Below are 20,179 nucleotides of genomic sequence, written 5' to 3'. Positions count from 1 at the left end.
GGTGAGGAGATGCGTGGTGCGGAGGCGCAGTGCTTTGTAGCCAGATGGTGCTGAAATGTGTAAGTGGGTTTGGGTATACTTAGCCAGGTATTGAGCATTAATTGAAACTGTTAAGCACTAAAGTCAATAAAGCCCATCTCAGCTGTGTATCAGTGCCTCTGTCGTTACTTTTCTGCTGGCCTCTCACTCAGCAATGACAGCAAACGAAGGGAGTTGGCCCTGAGGACATGTCTCACGCGCTAGCTAGCAGCTGGTCCCAGCTAGCCAACGAGGATAGATTTACGGCTGTATGAGCAATAACCAATCCAGTCATTCCAGTCCAATCTTTCCCCAGCAAGGAATACAGGTTAAAATAAGCCATTTTAAACAAAAAAGAACAATACATTGTTTTAAATTAAGTAAATGTTAGGCTTTGTGAAGCGCTTTGGCCACAGTATGGTAAGGATCAGAGATGCACAGTACATCGATCGCCAAGGGCGTGTGGGTTGGTCCCATGGCATAAAAGTTTTATCAACGGCCCAAAAATGCCACTCAACCTTTCCCTTCTTCCCTTTAGCGATAGTACATTGGCAAACAAGGCAAATGCATTTTGAAAATACCATCCTAAAGGTTTTTTCTAAAAAGTCATTTTCCCACTCTGTATGGAAATACCTGTCTTCTTTGGTTCCTTCATCATTTACATACTTTTTTCAGTTAACAGTCCGACCAAACAAATTGTAGGCTAAGGCAACTCGCTAGTTTGCTCGAGTTTTGTGGCGGATAGCGTCGTCAAGAGTCAAGTCAGAGCAAAAAATGTACACTATTTCTATTGTGCAATATGGGTTCATACAGTTCTGCAAAGTACACCAACATATTTGGTACATTCTTCTAATGTCTGAACCTCTCCGTCTCTGCTCACTCTTGGAAAAAAAAAAATGGCCTGAAGGTGAAACTGTTCATTTTGTAACATTTGGTGGCCATTTTTCAGCCAGTCCAGAAGCAACTCACCCTGTTACTAAGGAATTAATAGTCTGTGATATAGAGTGTCCAAATACTGGAGAAGGAACCTTGTGCACACAAAGCCTGACAGGCCTTTTATTAACTAAAGGTCACTATTTTAGCAGCCCTCCAAAGAGGCTCTACGCATTTTAACTCCAGTGCTACGTAATTAACTATTAAACAACCATTCAAATGTCTTGTCTTTCTCCCAAGGTCAATCCCATAAAATTCAAATGGCCCTCTTTGTTTTATGTGAACCGCCCTGCATGTTTTTTTCATGAGAAGTTGCTTCAGTACATTGAAGGTCTTTTCCTTTAACAACCAAAATCGTAATAAATACAGTGTTGTTTTGTAATGCCAAATGGAATATACAATTACAATGTTCGGTAATTACGATTCAGTGTTGTGCTACAGACATTTGGCCTCTTCAAATTCTCATTCCTGGTTCACTACTTTACTTTCCTTACCTTTCCTATCCATGCAAGATAAGTCAGAAGTTCTTGGAGGATAGATCATTCGAGTTCTCTAAATAATTAGGAAAAGTTCCTTGATTCAACCTTTATACCACCTTGAGCAAAGGTTGCACCTGATCAACGTTTCCAAAAGGTTTACATAAAACATTCACAAAAAAGGGTGTCGGATTGTTTAGATTGCAAATAAGAAGTTTGGAGTGAGAACAGTATCTTTAGTTTTTTGTAAACATTCAAGAACTAATAGATCTTCAGAAATTCGAGGATAATTTGGAGGCAACCTGTGAGAGAGACTCATTTAAAAAAACAAAAAACAAAACACCCACCATTAGATCAAAGCAGATCTACAGTCACCTTCTTTCTGAGGTATGCAATCGTGGTTCAAATGACAGATGGTCATCGTCATTATTATTTTGACATCTTAGAGGGAAGAAAGAAATTCCACAGCCCTCTCAAAGAAGGATCCCTCTTCAATTCAACTGGCACTCTGCTGTGTATTTGTGTTGCACACTCCACAAAGAACCAGATCACAAACATGCATGCGTGCAAGGAGATGTCTGAGTGAAAGGGTTGTGCAAACCTGGTGAGCTGGGGGCGTCGGTGCCTTCCTCATCGACACGTGGGCAGTAGTCTGGAAGCTGACTACCATCTCTTCAACTACTAGTTGCCATTTTACCTTTTTATATGGCGCAATACTCAAACCAGTAGCAAACATAAACAAATGCCGCCGTGCTGCGTTGCAGATTCACCGAATGTGTGCATTTCAAATCTTTTCACCTTACAGCTAACACCGTCTTAGAAAGGTGTTGCTGGTCGTAGTGTAAAAGGATTATGATTACTTGCTTGAAGGGCCCACCCTGGACCGGTATTCCATTCAAAAATAGCTCTAACGTGAAGGTTTCTGATGCTCTTGGCCCTGTGTATGGAACATCTCCTCAGTAACTATCGGTAATGACGTTTAGATATCATGATGCAGAAGTTTTGTGAATCCCAGGGCAGGGGGAAACCTGGCTTTGACTTCGGCCGAGAGTGGGAGTCCTGCTGCACGTGCCTGTCACCTCTGCGCTGTCTCTCCCCTTTTATCAGCTTCCTGTGAACACAGCAGGGCAGTACCGACATCACTGTCTCTCCAGATGTCAGCAACGACAACAACAATAGGGCAAATCGGTGTCCAGAAAAAGTTGTTTTTTTTTTTTAAATCGAAAAATGTGAGGATTTTCACGGCACATCTATTCCAAGCTCTGTAAAGCCCTCTTTCTTAAACTTCAATTGGAATGTTAAGTTTCCCCTTAAACTTGTTTAATATGCTCTGTGTACAACATCAGTTCAAGGGCAATGTATTCACTGAGAGCCTGTAATTCCATCTCAGCATCTTTTTCTTTAGCCAGAACCTCTACAAATGGCCAAGTGAGCGAGAGATCACCCTGGGGGGTGGATGCTGAGTGCAAGAACAATTGAGTAGCCCCAAATATGCGAGCCTTCCTACCCCCTTCCTCACCACATTCCACACCGGACCACCAAGACCCACACACTGGGAACCCCAGAGCTGGGAGCACTCAACAACAAAGAGCTCTGCAGGAATTGACCAAGGCATGCAGAGTAAAAGAGTGGGGTGTTTTACTGACAGGAAAGAGTTTGGACCAGTCCAAGTTGATCTGAGTGTCCTGGAGACAAGGGGATATATGTTGTGCTGTATATGTTCGTGTAAAACACTGATTGAAAGCGTGCACCGTCCGACTTCTTTGTAACGTGCTGAATATTTTAGTTGTGTACTTGAGTGGCTGCAGTGACTTACTGTATTACTATTTGAATCAGAGCGAGTCTATCGTCGGTTTACGGTTTATTAGAATGAAACCGAATAACTGGGCCGATGGTCTTTCTTGACGTCGTTTCCACACTTGTAAATGGCAGCGTCAGAGCAACCTGCTTTAAAGTAACTTGAGCAGCATCTTGAACCATGACGTCGTGTTCACTCTGAATGATATCAATTGGAATGAGAAAAAAGTTTCGCCATGTAAACTTGGCTTATGACACCGAGGCTGCTGGTGAGCACATAAAAATGGCCTTGTGGTTTTGTTTACTGCTGTACTGCACTGGACTTCTGAACTCTCAATGCCATGACTTCTACTCCTAGTCCTGACAGGGCCACAAGTCCAAATGAGGCACACCCACTCTTTCGGCTCTTGTTTTTTTTTAATGTTTTAATGTACCTCATGTACTGTCTGTTACACCTCTTATGCTATGCCTTCAACCATCTCTCCATTATTTGATTGCCTCCTTTTGATTAAGCTGCCTGCTTTTGTGAGTCTTTTTCTGTCTATAAACTGCTTGAAGTAGAAACGGTTCTCGGCTATGGGTATTCCCGAACATCTCCCCCTTGTTGATCCCTTCACGACTTTTGTTGCTCCGCCAACACCAAGGGCTGTAGCCTCTGATCTGAAACTGCAGGCGTGGCCTGAGAGCCCCTTGGGTGATACAACTCCCTCACTGAAATCATCTCATTACTGTAAACTGCAATAAGTGAAAACTGAACATTTCAAGTTCAATTGTCCGTGTCAGTAGTGATGAACGTGATTGCGATTTGTGTGTATTGGAGAGTTGTATGAATTGAAAGGTTTTTTGGGTTGAAACCTCGCGCTGGTTCCTGGCCAGATGATTTGTAATCCCCGTTAATGACTCCCACATCCTACATCACCCTCTGACAAGGCCCTCGCTCACACTTTGCTCACGTATCAGAACTGCAATTTAAATATGTTTCCTAATATTTATCTAATTCTTCTGTTTCTTACTCCCGGTCAGATTTATTTAAATATACAATTGTAGTATTTGAGAAAGGAACAGGAGGTTTTCATTCGTTTTATTTCGTCAAACAAACAACCTTCGAAAAAAACCTTAGGCGGAGCCTTGGCTGCTGAACCTTTTTGAGCTTGACTCACGAACTGATGCCATGTTTAGAGCAAAACTGAAATGTCAAACATGATGAAAACAATGGCAGGCTTCCTGCTGGCTAGAGGCAAAAGAATCTCAAACATCAAAGAATATTTTGTTTAACGATGGCTCTGAGGTTGCAAATCATTCGGTTGGTATGTTTTCAGCCTAATGTGTGTTGGCAGAATAATGTCTTCAATGGGAAACCTAGTTGACCTGCCAGGCCTTAAATTCTTGTGAATGAGTGGAATGGCAAGCGGCTAAGAAGCACATACACAGTGACAACATTCTGAACGTGTTGCACCATTCATGACTAAGGTCCATAAAACCATTGTGCTGTCGGCTTTAGACTTTCTTGTCCCTTTGACTGTCTCTGACGAGTGGTTTTCTTCCCAGCAGCTCAACTGGTGTCCAATGTCGTAAGGCCCAACAGGTATATCAAAATTTCTGTTGCCTCTTTGTAGTGCCGAGCCTCCAGAAACCTAATCTTGTAGCTGACCTCATTCCGCCTGAGGCACTTTGCCAGGCCGTGTCTTGCTTTATCATCTGGCGGACATCAACTGCTTTAGGATGGTACATGTTCACATTGTCCTTAATGGGGATTTCTAAAAACATAATGACGATGTGTATTTTGCGTTTTCAAAAGGTTCTGGTGTTTTATCAAAACAGAAGGAGGGCCCTTATATTTCTCTCTTCATCTCATTGTACATAACCAGCACACACATAGGGCTTTAGATTTGTGTGCAGCGCAACTCTAGCGCAAAGCGTGGGTTGGTTGTGAGCATGGGTGGGGCTACCTTTCTTTTGGTATTTTTGCAGATGCGTGCCGTTAGAGACGGGCGGTTTGCGCCATTGTGGGTGTAACCTCAGCTGAATAGCTTCATGACCAACGGAAGCATATCAGTATGATTTTGTCTATTGAAAAGGCTCCATTTGTTCATTCAACTTTAATAGCTGACAGAAGAGTCCCATTGTAAAGCACTTGGACTGACATAAAGGCCTTTTCTTTTATATGCTATGAGTTTGCTGTCAGCGAAGGAGAGATCTAGTAAGACACGCCTAAGGTCTAATGGTGCGTAGACTAAATGCAAAATATCAATTCCCTCCTTGTGCCTCACATGGGTTTGATCGCAAGATATGAAAGTCGCTATTCTAAATACCGGTGCCATTTTGGTTCACAGTTCAGCAGCTGTAAACCTGAAAATGCCCTTAACTTTCAACTTCCTAGCTCACCATTCTTCAAATCTGCTCATTTATGGTTCTGCCCCACCTTGTATTGGAAGCTGACGATGAATTGAATTTTAATCGTGATTTGGATTTTGCCTTCTCTTGATGTTAAACACATAATCAAAGGAAAACGATTCATGTGCAGAACGGCGCAGTGCATTGCCAAATTCCCGCCGTTGTGAAAGAATCGTCAATGGACCATTTTGTGCTTGACAAAAAGAATATTGCGTTATTTTTTCCCATAATTGCCCCGCCCTACAGCTGTCGGTACACTTAGACCGCACAAATTCGTCTGTCCTTCATTGTTTCTCCACATTAACTGCGCACGTATGTTACAGAAGCACGACATCAAGCTCACAAAATGTTTGCTGCTTCTGCTCAGAAGGCATAGATTCTGAATGCAACATGTGGGGAAGCTGGAAGATAAGGCCAGTTGTTCCCATCAATCATTGCCAGTGCCTCTGAGTCGTGAAGGTAAAAATGAAAGTTTCACGACATACTCAGTTTATTGCTTTATTGTTATTTAATATAAACAGACACGAGCATTCTTCCTGGAGAGACTAACGGTTGCTAAAATAAATTCTGGAAATGTTAGTGTGCAGTAGAAATTGCACGAATCAAAAACGTTTTTGCAGCGCCTTTGGATACGATTCTTGCCTTTTCTATGTAGATCAGAGATCATGTTGGGCAATGGTGACTGATATGCTGTGATCTCAGTGATTTTTTTTTTTTTTTTTTTTGAGGGGTGGAGGGCATTTATGAAGTAACTGGCTCAGAGGATCACACCTAAGTCATTGCCCTTTACTAATCAGTAACACATTTGCAACAGTTTAACAGTGTTTTTCTTAAACCTCCATGCAACGCAAGATCATGAGACATTTTGAAACCTATGAACATTTACTGTCACATCCACCAAATATAGTATTAAGAATAATGTCAAACCTGTCATGCCAAATGCACATCTCCACTGAGGTTCTAAATTTGCCTCATTCTGCTTTGCACGTAAATGTCAGGCATTGTCTTCAGATTATTTCAACGCTAAACCGTGGGACGACATTTTGGGAGGGGCAACAAACAGTGGTAGTTCCTATTTTCTGTTTTGTGAATGCACTCGGGGAAATGTGCGAGCACCTTGAAATCCCGACAAAGCAGTGACCTGGGAAGGAGTATAGGCAGGGGAGCTTTTGTGCCTGGACAAGAAGCTCGAGATGCCGGCTCGGGTTGGGAGAGGGAAACAGAGTGAGAGGCTGCTGTGATGTTGTGGAATCTCCCCAGGCGCTTCTGGGTAAATGTTCATGGATGACAGCATTTTGGAACACTCACAAGTGGAGAATTTAAATTGGCAAGAGGACCCGAGTGGTTTAGTAATCAGTAATGGACTCTGGTCACGACAAACTAAGAATGATTCATCTATCCATGCACTTGGATACTGACAGTCGTGAAAAACAATTTGCAATGAATGAACAATTTTGTTTATATGCATACACAATGAATCATAAATGTTTGGTGGTAAAAGTGTGAAGTCGTACAAATGTTTTGAAGGCTGTTAATCCTCAATTTATTGAAGGAAACATTTTATCACTGTCATTCCCCAAACCATCTTTTTCTTTCCTTAACAAATCGTCGACATATCGGATCGAGATTCTGAACCAGCAGTTTCTTGAAACCAAAGACTTGGACTCAGGTGACAAAAAAGTGTGATCGGGACATGACAACATATTTATGCTGATATCACCCCGATGCAAAATCAAGTGGAACCAGACAAAAAGCACGCATGCTCCAAATTTTACCGTTCAACGACAGCAGTGCACTTGACAGTTGAAACTGCACAGGTGATCGCGTCAAGAATAGCTGGACTGGAAACAATTTTTCATTTGATTCAATTTCGTTTGTGTTGAAAAAATCTGCAACAATGGGACTGAAATTCTGAACTGTGAATTTGCTGTATTGCTCTATTCCTACTTATCATTATTGCACCCCTGTGGCATCGTTGAGTACAGTTGTTGCAGTCATCTTTTGTGTGTCTTCAGCATATTATGGGTGAGCTTTTTCTCCCCCCCCCCTCCCACCCCTTTTTTGAAGCTGTTCACATGTGATCGTATTGCCAAGAACAATTCAATATCCTCTATATTTCCTCGCTCATCATGTAAGAATGACTGCCTCTCATCAACTGACTGCCGAATGTCCAGCAGTTGAATCAGCTAGCCTCAATGACGGAACTCGCTACCGTGGCTCAGTCAGTCAGATCATGAAGTCAAGTATTTATTGAGTTATGGTTCATGTGTTGCTATGTAGTGGAGCTGCTTGTAATAAACACGCAGCCATCAAAAAGTCTTTCCAGTCAGTAGTTGGAATGAATGATCTGCAGAAAATTAGTGAATCGACGTCATCTCATGTAAAAGCATAAATAAACGACTCACACTTCATTGGAAAAATAAAGATGTTGAGGATGCGTATTCCTGTAGTTGTTGCAAAAGCTCTTGGTGTTAAAGTTCAAGTTTGTAGCTTTCTGTCGTTATTGACACACTCAAAACTAGTAATGAATAGAGTCATGGGACAGCTGACATGCACTAAAATTAGTTCTCCACACAGGTCAAGTATGCAGCATTTCTTTGGAATTTTTTGTTTAGTGCAAGTCATCCAGATGAAGCCAACACGCGGATCTGATACAAGCTTAATCGAATTTTGTTTGATGAATATCTGCCATGATTTAGGCATAAACCAACTATTACAATAGCCGATCTAGATTTACGTTTGATTGGTGATTACGAGTCCGCAAGTACTTGTGACTTGTAAAGGAAATCAAAGAGATAAGCATTGACATCGCTACCTCTGCCTAAAAAAATAGATTGAGTGGCACCATTGCAGGACATTCTTGCCCATTTGTCTTGTCTTTATGAAGTTTAAAACTGAAACTCATCATTGCTTTGGCCATACATATGCCTATAGACTTGTCATTACCTTATTTATGTGAGGATAACTCGTGAAGACAAAGTAGGTGGAAGCATTGCCGTACTCTGATCAAATGCATATAATCAGCCCTGTCTCTAATAATGCTTATTAAATATTCTCTCCCGTTGTGGTGATTCAGCTTGGTGCACCCATATACTTAATGACACATATGGAGTATATAAGATGCAGTTAGGAGTAATACGGGTAAGGTTGTTGCAGTTAGTCTGTGCTGGCTTTCATTTTTTTTCCCCAAGCTTAACATAAACTAGAGAAGTCTGTTAGAAATTGGGAGGTGTCCATCCCCTCAATTCACTTAGCCACACTTATTGAGATTTATTTAGTGCTGTGAAAAACAATCCCAAACTTTCTTCAAACTTGATGTTTATACAAAACAGTTGCCTTAAATTCCTTTATCGACAATACCGTGGTGCCTTGAAATACAATTAACCCTACAAGTTCTTCGACAAAGGAGTCATCATTTGGTTGATTTTTTTTTTTTTTTTGACTCGAGTTCAGACTTGAGATACAAACACTGAATGGTGGATGTGAAATCGACTCAGTTCACTTCACAACAGCAGGAGCAAGTGTCGAACCAGGTTGCTCCTTATATACAGCCAGACCACGGTATAATAAACCAATCGGGGAATGCTGCCCATGAGAGCAGATTTCCGTTAAATTGAAGTACATTACTTTTTTCATGGGCTAAAAACACCCAATACTTTACAAAATTGTTTTATATTGTTTACATGGCCAAATTGGAGAAGGGTTCGACAAAAATAACTGTATACTGTTCCAAAAATAGCATGTTTAGAGATAGACTTGTACACCTACTTCGTGACAAGCTCCTTCTGATTAAACAACAGGTACAAATATGAATAGGTAGAGTACGACATGCTTCTGTTAACTCATTCACTCCCAAAGACGTTTTTAAACGTCTTTTCAGACTTGGTCCAGAATTGGCTGGCACTGAATGAGTTAAGCTGCACGCCTACTGCGATGCTAAGCTAATGTCCATGCTTTCAGTTACTTGATGGGACTGCTAACATGGCCGCCACACATGTACATGCATTGCCTTTGATGGGAAAGTCACCTCTGCCAACATAATCGCCACGGAGGCATGTCTCTGAGTCTGCTATAGTCTGTACTGTATGGGCCCTAATTTTGTTCTGGGCACAAGTCTAGCGCAAAAGCGGAGTCTAACTATATGCATGGGTGAAGTTTTCTTTCTTTTGGTATATTGCTACACTTTGCGCCAGTAGAACTGGGCGTAAGGGGCCTTTGTGCCTTTGTGCGCTGTTGTGAGATGGTATTAAACTTTTCCGAGCCAATCCGTGCCATGTCCCTTATTTGCATCAAAATCAAGGCGGTCGAAGCACCGTGCCTGACATTGCAGAATTGCATTCATTCAGACAGCTCGTTGTTGTCAAACGAGGAAAAGATTAAGCTTCTCTAACGGAGTTGTTATCACGTAGTTATCAAGTTAACAAGTAACATTAAGCTAATGTTTTTGCTCGTGACCAACAATGTCAGCCCATAAAAGACAACATTCGCTACGTGCACACACATTTGCAAACCAAACGTCCGCCGCTCAGTCAGATATGGGATGTAAATTTAACATTACAGCTTGTAATGTTTAATTGAAGGGGGCGGGGGGGGAAGCAGCTGTTGACACAGAGGGCTTGACAGTGGTGTAACAGTCTAGCATGTACATTTAATCGCATATTTCATGATTAACTTTAATTTCCATCTCAACCTTATAAATGGGGTTAGACTCAGTTTATAATCCATTAAACAGAGTTTTACAAAATTGAGAATAATTTCACATGGTGCAACAGCGCTCTGCTTAATTTTAAAACCGAATGAACTCATTTGAAATTTGGTTTTACTAATCTCTGATTAGAGCTAATCTTACATTAAATTAAACCTTGTTGGTGCAACTCAGCCTTTTTTATTTTTTTTCTTTTAATTTTAAAAGTAATTTTGTTTCATTTGGGATGTTAAGAAAAAACTCAAACGGCATATTTTAGAATGTTAGTTGAAACTAAAAATCTGAACACAAGTACAGTGTGTTAGTGAATAAAGTGAAATGTAAGCTTGTCTTTAGGACAGCACTGACATTGAGGGGAGGAGGTAGGAAAATCTGAATTTGGAATGTGCACAAGACACACTTCACCTTTCTTCAACTATGACTGGCACGGTGCCCTCGAGCAAGTCTGCGGTTGGACTGAGGAGCGACTTGATGTGAGTACGTGGGTGTTTGGAACCTCCCCCCCGCCTGCAGCTCCGCTCCAAAGATGTAGTGTAGTCGTCCGTCAGCTCACCAGGTGAATGAAATCTTTGCAACCTGCAGGGGAAATAATATATTGTACTTGCTACTGCTAACACTGTATGACAGTGAACATTTATGGCATGAAATGATAGTCTGAGCTCCTGCTTCTGAGGTTTCTAATGGAGGCCTTGACTCTTGCATGTTTTGTTTTACACCTGCAAAATTGACTCCAGGGGGAGATTCCCATACGTTACTGTGCACAATCATGGATCCTTCTCAACAACTATTATTCTTTTCCTCGTTAAAGGTTGGGCTTTAATTTCAATTTCACACGTCCAACGTGGAATGAAATGATGGCTTTTACAAAGTTATCATTAAAAAGCTACGCAGTAAAGCCTTTTGAGATGGTGCCGTGAAAGTAAGTTGTTTTCTTTGAGGACAGAATAATGATTGGTCATACATTTCTGACTGAATGGCACTTGCATAACATCAAATTTACTCTGAATAATATGCACAGACAGCTAGAGACCAGACTTCAAGTAAAGGAGGTGGGGATATAAATGAATATAATACAGGTGTGTATATATATATATATATATATATATATATATATATACACACACACACCTGTGTGTGTGTATGTGTGTGTGTGTGTGTGTGTGTGTGTGTGTGTGTGTGTGTGTGTGTACATGCAAATTCCACACAGGAAGGCCGGAGCCTGGATTCAAACCCGGGACCTCTGTACTGTGAGGCGGACGTGCTAACCAGTCAATCGCTGTGACAAACCTACAGTATCTACACACTCACAGTACAGAGGTCCCGGGTTCGAATCTGGTCTGCAGCCCTATGTGGAGTTTGCATGTTCTCCCCGTGCCTGCATGGATTTTCTCCGGGTACTATGGTTTCCTCCCATATTTCATAAACATGCATGGCAGGCTAATGAAACACTCTAAATTGTCCCTAGGTGAGCGTGAATAGTTATTTGTCTAAGTGTGCCCTGCGGTTGGTGGCAACCAGTTCAGGGTGTATCCCGCCTGCTGCCCAAATACAGCTGGGTTAGGTTTTCACACACCCGTAACTCTAGTGAGGATAAGCGGCTCGGATGGATGGACGAATATTTGTTGTGTGTTCCTATCTTCAATCAATCAGTCAAAAAAAAAAAAAAAAAAGTCTCCAAATGCCTGCCAGTCTGTCTTATGGGACACGGCATGACTGGATGTGTACCAGAATAGAAATTTATTGTACAATATCCAGGCCCAGGGATGCACCTTAAGCAGAAATGTGGAGGCAGGAGGGGTAATCTTATGTCTGTAGGGAGTGCAGATTTACAGTCTATGTGAACGCTCAGCCGAGAGTCATCGTTATCTTGATTTATAGTCACACTTTGATTTCAGTTACATGGGCAGTATAGTTGGTGCTATGGCGCCTACCAGTCACTTTGTAGTCGGACTGTTTTGAAATGAAATGCCTCCACAGTTTTACATTGCAAACATTCCTCGCGATTGGAATCGGTATGTACATAATTTATGGCCAATTTCAGTTTATTATGTACAAATGTGTGTCAGCTCTGAGGACCGCCGCACGGTTTCCAATTAGCAGTTGAAGCAAGCAAACTGTCGTGCAATGTGAACTTCTCCCACTTTTTCTTTTACAGCTCTACTAATAGTTTTTAGCAATGTCTTGAGTTCAGGATGGTACAGAAATAATCCCGCAGGGGCTTTCATGACTTCAAATGGATTGAATTGAGGGATAAGCCTTTCTATTTATATTTTTTTTCTTGAATTTGTGACTTTTACGACTCTTAATTGCCAGTATGTCTAGTGGTGGGGGGCATGCGTGTTAGTGGCGTTATTACTGGATGACTGAGGTTTGGGCGGTGGGTTACTGTGTGTGGTGGGTGTGCCGGCTGATGGACAAGGGGGTTGTCAGAGGACAGGACCTCTCTCAGAGGAGTGGCTGTTAACCCTTGACCTCACCGGTTAAGCCTGTAGGGTGGTGGTAGTTGACGAGGAGGGAGGGTGGGCAGGGGGTTGGCGGGGGCCGCAACCTGATGTCTGTCTGGTTCAGGGGCACATGATGGCAGGCAGAGAGGGCGGCAAGGTGTCTAATCTGTTTTTTGTATGTGAGGCGTTTTCACCTCCCCCGCCATCCTTCTTCTGAGAGAAGCATTTGAAAGGCAGGACAATGTCAAAGGGAAGTGTCTTATTTTATGAGCCATTTGAAGGGGATGGTGGTCTCCCCACAAAGGAAAGCCAGAGAAGTAGTGGAGTGCTGATGAATGCCACGGCACACAATCACGTTTGTTTACAAGGTGGCGTTCCCTTGTTTTGACCACCATAAATGGCTATTTTCCTCTTCAGAGTGACACCCAAACAAAGATTTCTCTCTGTGTCTTGTTTCATCTTTGAGGACTTGGGAAGCTGTTGTCCGAAGAGGCCCCTTAAAGGATGATTCGGTTCACCCAAAACAAAGACTATTCATGTCGGTGACTGAAGGAAAATAATTGGCAAAGGTTGCTGTCAATAAGTAATGTTGATAGTCTTGCACGATGCCGACTTCTACAGACACTCGCTGTCTTGTGCCTCAGGCTTTGTGTGTGTGTGTGTGTGTGTGTGTTAAAAAAAAGACTTCCAAATACCAGGAAGTAAAAAAAAAAGACTTCCAAAGTATGCATGAGCTAAGAACCTTGAGTTTTTAGAGACTTGAATCTTTGAGATAACAATCCAACATTTGTACGGGCATTCCTGCGAAATATCGACCATCTCACTTTTATTTGTGTACTTTGGTAACTAGGGTTATTTTCCGTGTGGATATAGCCCTTCTGAGTGCTGTGCAGTGTTGCCCCTGTTGGAGGGTGGGGGGTTGGATGTCTGTAAGACCTGAAAGTTTGGTGTGTGTGCATGCATGCGTGCGTGCACTTGTGTGTGTGTGTGTACCCCATGCGCCCGGTGCCTCCAATCATGCCTGTACAAAGAGCCATGTGTTGAGCGGTGATGTGATGTGTGAATATGTTTAAGTTGGGGCTGCCAGCGTTCACGTGTACATGAACGGGGCCTGCTGGTGTGGGCGTGGTTTGGAGAGAGATGACTTTGGGGAAAGGACTGTGAGAGAAGTCACTAGAGGATTACATGGACTTGATCCCAGACAGAGGGGTCCAGTTGATGGCGCCAGGGTGCATCCCTCCTTTGGATGCCATTTGAACAACTTTGACTGCACATAACGTCTTCATTAACACCAGATATTTGTTTTGAATCACCCTCTAGTGAGAGTACAATGCTATATATCCTTCTGACCATTTTAATTGCAATTTCACTTTTCTATGTGATAATGTAGTAGATGGAAAAATCACTTCAGTTTATGACTTGTAGTTCAAGCTGTGCGATATAACGATGTACTGTATATCGCAGTGTCATATAAACATGTCTCACATATTATATAACTCACTCATTTATTCTCTTATTTCAAGCTTCCTTCTTTGCTTGCTTCTATGGAGGGATTCCTGTTTACTTTATTTTCTTCCCAGCTCAGTCATCTGCTAATGCCCGGTGAAGCGACGGGCTGCCCGAGCGATGCGAGGACTTTTTGCTCATGTTTGAAGGACTGTAATCGACCAGTTTAATCGGCAGGCCAATTAATCGGTCTGGCCCTACCTAGAAATTATATTGTTTTCACAGTATAAAATGTGTTTGAAAAATACATTGGAAAAAAAGATGAGTAAATTGTGATTCATTTTATGTAATTTTTAAGGAAAAATACTCTAGCAGGATATATATCATTGGGCTATAAAATAACTTACAGTGTATCAGCATATGAAATGTTATATTTTTTCCACGGTTGTCTTGTCGTAATGGGAATAAGAGCTGAAAATACCCAAAACCGATTGTGCAGTTACAAAACTAAATTCATCTCTTAAAGCTGAGGATAAAGCTCTTCCCTGTGCAAGTAGCAAGAATCATTTGCTGGCACCTCCACTTGGGGAAAACTAAACACACCACCTTACATGGCCTGAAAGGGTCCCCATGTTCTCTCTTTTTCTTTTCTCTTTTTAGGCGTTATTGCTGCTGCAGTTTTACATTCATTCTTCTTTTAACTGAATGTAAAAAGGTACCTTTGACAAACTTGACCATGACTTATGTGTGAAAGACTTTTAAGAAACGGTTACGGTAATTCCCACTAGTTCTGCTTAATTGACACTGACACAGAAATCAGTTCTTTGGATCTGTTTTAAAATGGCAATCAAGTTCTGTTCTTGCCACTGCAACATGCATTAGGATGAAATCTTTTATCTTATTCTTATTTATTAAAATAGGGTTATAAGTGAGGAGGGTAAAATGCATCTGAGCGTAAGCTGCAACAATGTGCAAGGAGAATAATGCAGCTCTGAGCTGTCAGTGACTACGTTTTGATGCCACCACGATTCAGTTTAAGGTAAAAATTCCTCTTTCTGAAACATTTGGAATAACGTGTTTATATACGTGAGCAGACGTGTCACACCTAAGAGTCTAGTCCAGTTAAAAGCACAAATGCATGGTTCAAGCTGAATTTGAACGCCTCAGCCACTACTGTCTAAGGGAAGGAAGAGTGAGGAATGATTCCACCGCAAATGAGGAGGTCTGTGATTATATGCAAATACCGCAAATTCCCACCATGCAGATCCAACTGCTGCGGTGGACCAAAACAAAGGACACATTTCCCTAAGCTGCGCAAACCTTACTTGGCTGTCCCAGTCTGGAAATACAATTGAACCTTCACATGACTAACAGTGAAGCACTTGCGTTTAATCATATCTGGAATAATATCAATGACATCATCAGGGACTAGTCTACTGGACTTTAATCATGTTCGTCATGCGACCCCTAGTGGTAGGAGTATTTTGTGTTGCAACCTGCATGCTTGAGTGTGAAGATGGTCTCATACTGCCTTTTTTTCTGCAAGTTCCCCCATTGTGGAACAAATTTACAGGAGATTCGATATTGTTGTGACACATAATCTAACAGTATTTTTACATGCATGCTTTTTTTCCTCCCTCTCTCTTCCAGGAGCGTCATTGAAAGTCTGTCCGCAGGGTTTCTCCTGCTGCACCGTGGAGATGGAGGAGAAGCTGAGCCAGCAGAGTCACTACGATATCAAAGCCCCTGTCTCCAGGCTTAGCAGCAATCTACAGTCGACCTTTCGACAGAGGCATGAGCACTTTGACAGTAAGCGAGCACTCATACACAAACACCAGCTACATTTCACGCTAACAGTACATTTGCGGGCCAAGTGTTCCCCTTACAAGCAGCGGTTCCATGCAAGCACCATGGTTTCTTGACGGACGCTCCCACCTGCCATAGCGTTGCCCTGAGCAGCAGAGACAGTTGGTCTGTGTCCACTGGCCCGTCCACCTGTCTCTCAACATCTCAGTGCCCTCACTCAGCGGCCCCCTCTACCGGTCTTCCTTCTCTCTCGAGAGAGATGCACACGCTCCCAGACGGACCACACACATTTTCAGATTTGCGCTTCCTTTTTCCTCCGTGTGCGAACATGTGGATATGTCTGTAAATAGTTGGATCAGATTTCGCTTGTGGAGGGCGGAAGCACTTGGGAACATGCGACACTGCGAAATCACAGAGGAAGTGGCACAAGGCTCTAGACTGTTTGTGCGCTTTCCCAAGCCACCGCTGCCGTTCTGGTAGATGTGTTTCTCGGATTAAGATTAAGGGTGTAGTCAGGCTGTGGAAAGGATGATGCAACAGTCATGTTGAGAAGTCGGGTTACTTTATGGATGTGCTATGCATGTCCTATGTGCACATCTGTGCATATGTGGGTCACAGACCTTTACATTTTGTGTGTCTGCGAAAAAGAGCGAAGGATTGTCAGCAACAGGGTGCGTGTGTATTGCAGCCAGATGTGAACTGGAATGTGACGTGTCGGAATGCAGTGGCAGCTCACTCTGTCCCGCCCCTCGCTTTCTCCTTTTGCTGCCCTTTGTCCCCATCTTGCGCCTCTCCGGACATTCCCTCTCGTCCTACTCAAACCTTTCTTTTCCTCCATTTCTTTCTTTCTTCTTTCTTTTTCTTCCCTGACCAGTTTTGTGCTCCTTTTTGGACTCACTCTGGTCCAAGTTGCTCTCATTTCAATGGATCCTCTCAAATCATTTAAAGCATTAAAAGGTTATAAATATTGTGTGAATTTTTATATTTCATACAATAGCAGTTTTTAAAATTATTTACTGGGGATGTCCTGATCATGCTTTTTGGGGCACTCTGTGGTTTAAAGTATCTGCCGATACCGAGTCCCGATCTAATATCTCGGCAATGCATTAAGGAGGAAAAGAACGTACATCAATGTGTATCTGTTTTATCTTGCTACATGTATTTATATTATATGGACCATTCCACCAAATCAGTGCCAATTTCTATTTGTAATACTCTAGTACTAAAATGACAAGTCCACGCAGCTACGTCGTTGTTGGGTACGTGCGTGACTTCTCTCAACTACAAACGGTACTATTGATCTTTGACCTCCTTAAATGCAACCAGCGGGGGACAAGCTTGCTTGTCACCAAAACATTTACACTCGTTTAACTTCAATTTGAAGTGAAGTCATCTGTCGCGCTCTCAGCTTTCTCAACTCTTTGACCATGCCGGTTAGTGAGGAGGGGTCTTTAAATCAGGCAAGGCAAACTATTATTAAGAAACATCTTTCGGCTTGGCGCTCCCTCCAAACAAGCTGTGAAGACAAACCCATCACTCTGTCTCTGCCTGCAGGAGGGCTGTGATCATCGGAGGTGACGCGTCTGTGTGTGTGTGTGTGTGTGTGTGTGTGTGTGTGTGTGTGTGTGTGTGTGTGTGTGTGTGCGTGTGCGTGTGTGTGCCTGCGTATTACTCCAACTGCATCGCTACTAAACAAATGTTCTGAAAAACCCTGAAACATTGTGAAATATAAAACTAAGCTGCTACTGTTCTATTTGGCAAGATATTTGCACATTTGGATTATTTTGTAGCTTTGTGACCTTTAAATGTTTAGAAATATAATAAATACGATCTTTTTCACCTGATACCGAATCAGCTGAAAATCACGTGATTATCAATTTCTGATAAAGTAGAACTCAAACACAGATCCACATTGATTATCCACCCCAAACAGTCCATTTTAAAAGTCACAAAATTTGTCCGGGAGGTGTCAGCCCAGAGCTGACAGTGAAATTATAGTTTATAGCCCCCCCCAATGGGCACAGGAAGCTTGTGGCTCTATTCAAACTGTTAGATGTGGGATCTCTTTTCAAAGACCCGCTGCGCTTTCTTACACTTGCACCATTTGACTCCTCTCACCGCTTATGACATGTTCAGATTGCTGTCCTCTTATTGACTCGTTATTCTCCCAAGACACCCTGGAGCTGACACACAAAGTGCCTATCCTTGTATTAACTGTTCATGAAGATGACATGAACAGCGCTGTGCATCTCTGCATAAACATAGCTAGAAATGTCAATGAAAACAGACCTGACTAAGACGCATTTACACACGAACAAATCCAGGAAGTGGTAGTTTGTGATTAGACACGCTCTCACCCTGTGCCTGGAGCTAGAAGTCATGGCCAATTAGGAGACAGAAATAGTTCTCCCCCCCTTTACCATGATCTCAGCCCGTCTGCCGGCCTTATTACTCTGACCCTGTCCAGCAGAGCAGGCTTATGTGAGGAATTTAAGAACGTGGATTAAAGCTTCTCACAAGAGACACCCTCCGCCAGACATCCAGCAGCAGGAGTGACGGAATCACATCCCATGAGAAAAGCAAGGACTAATTGGCACAAATAGGGGTGCAATTAATTCTTGGGTTGGGATTGGGCGGAGCAGAGTTTAAGGGAACACAGGTGGTGGTGCAAAGAGGAGGAAATGGGAGGGTGTAGTGGGAGGTGTTTTGGATGTCCTGTTCCTGTAATGGATTAAGATCATTGTTTATCATTTCGGGCTCCTATGCAAGATGTGTAGCGAGACAACGGAATGGCTGGAGGGAGGACTGAAGAGGATAGAATTGACCATTTGTGTCGTTCTACATTGAACTTGCTGTGTGTAACCTTTCCTGTTGCAACATCTCATGTCATCTCATCAACTTTGCAAGATGCCTGTATGTTGTTGCTCATACTCATAGCACGGAAACCACCTTTTCCTCCTTTCCTCCCAACGGCCTCCTCTTCATGTCCATCAACAAGGTCCTACATAAAGTTTTTTTAGTCGTTGGGCCACCTTGACCCATGTTGTGTTGGCCCCGGTAGATTCATGACATATTATCCAAGATAACCATTTCAATGAGTATTTCATATGTAGCATCTTGAAGACATAACATTTAAGGCTTTGTAAGAAAGGATTATTGATGTGTAGTTACTTTTGAGTTTGTTTTGCAGTATAACATCTAACAGATTTCTTTTCAACATTTGGCCTTTTTTGAGCTTGAAAAAAAAAAGCCATTCCTTATGGAAGGAGGTAGCCTGACACTCAAAAAAATTAGTGGTGTGGTAAAAATATCAATGATGATTGATCAATTTAAATCAGTATTTACTCTTAAAGCACTTATTGAATTCCTGTTTACTATTTGTGATTTTTACTGGCCCAGTCGGGTCAACGTCAGTGAACTTCGACTGGTCACTTAATGGCCCCGGGCCACTGTTGATGTAAGACCCTGATCTACTCTTCTTTCTGACGTTGAACTTGTTGGCACGATAAAATTCCATGGTTGTTGCTGAACACTTTATTTTAATCTCAGTCAGTGAAGAGTACAACTTGGTTTCTTGTCATCTGCTGTGTGTGGCTGTGCATGTGATTTGGGGGCTGCGGTGTTTCCGGTATCCTTGGCAACACAGTGGGGATTTGGAGTTAAAAAAGCCCTCAACTTAACCCACCCCGTGCTGCCCTCACTCCTCCCCTTCCCCATTTTTTCTTTTTAGTATGTCAGTCTGGAGTGGAAGTGACAGCATTACGAGGGGACTGCGTGCGTGCGTGTGCGTGTGTGCGCGCGTGTGTGTGTGCATGTGTGTGTGTGGCAAGGAACGTTTAGTGTCTCCTTCTGTGAGAGCATGGGAACTTTACATTTCAAAGGCAAGCATAGGGCACCCAGAGAAACGGCAGTGGGACAGAAGTTTTGTCTGCACGCGGCAGCGAGGGGAAGAAAGGAGATGAGTGAAAGGGGGCTGTGAGCGTCGGCTTGCATGCATGCACGGCTGAAGGCGACGCGTTTTTCAGTGACTCTGTGGAATTCTCATTTTGTTCAGATTAAGAGAGTCGGGGGCAAGGGGGACTGGATTATTGAGGGTAGGTGGAGGAGGAAGGGGGTGGACATTCCTCAGGATGAAGTAGGTCATTGTTCGCTGTCTACTG

General features: G+C 42.6%; 1 protein-coding gene across 1 annotated transcript in view; it reads left to right on the top strand.

The window, feature by feature from the left end:
- The window catches only part of gpc4 (glypican 4), a 30,478-nt gene that overhangs the window by 3,172 nt on the left and 7,127 nt on the right, over positions 1–20,179 (top strand). Inside the window, exon 2 of the mRNA XM_019884272.1 lies at positions 15,864–16,022. Coding sequence (XP_019739831.1) covers positions 15,864–16,022 — 159 coding nt within the window. The remainder of the gene's footprint in view (positions 1–15,863; positions 16,023–20,179) is intronic.

Source organism: Hippocampus comes, unplaced genomic scaffold (genome assembly GCF_001891065.2).
Source record: "Hippocampus comes isolate QL1 unplaced genomic scaffold, H_comes_QL1_v1.1 scaffold156, whole genome shotgun sequence".
Classification (NCBI taxonomy): Eukaryota; Metazoa; Chordata; class Actinopteri; order Syngnathiformes; family Syngnathidae; genus Hippocampus; species Hippocampus comes.
Note: the sequence above shows the minus strand (reverse complement) of the source record. Positions and strands in the feature narration are given on the sequence as shown.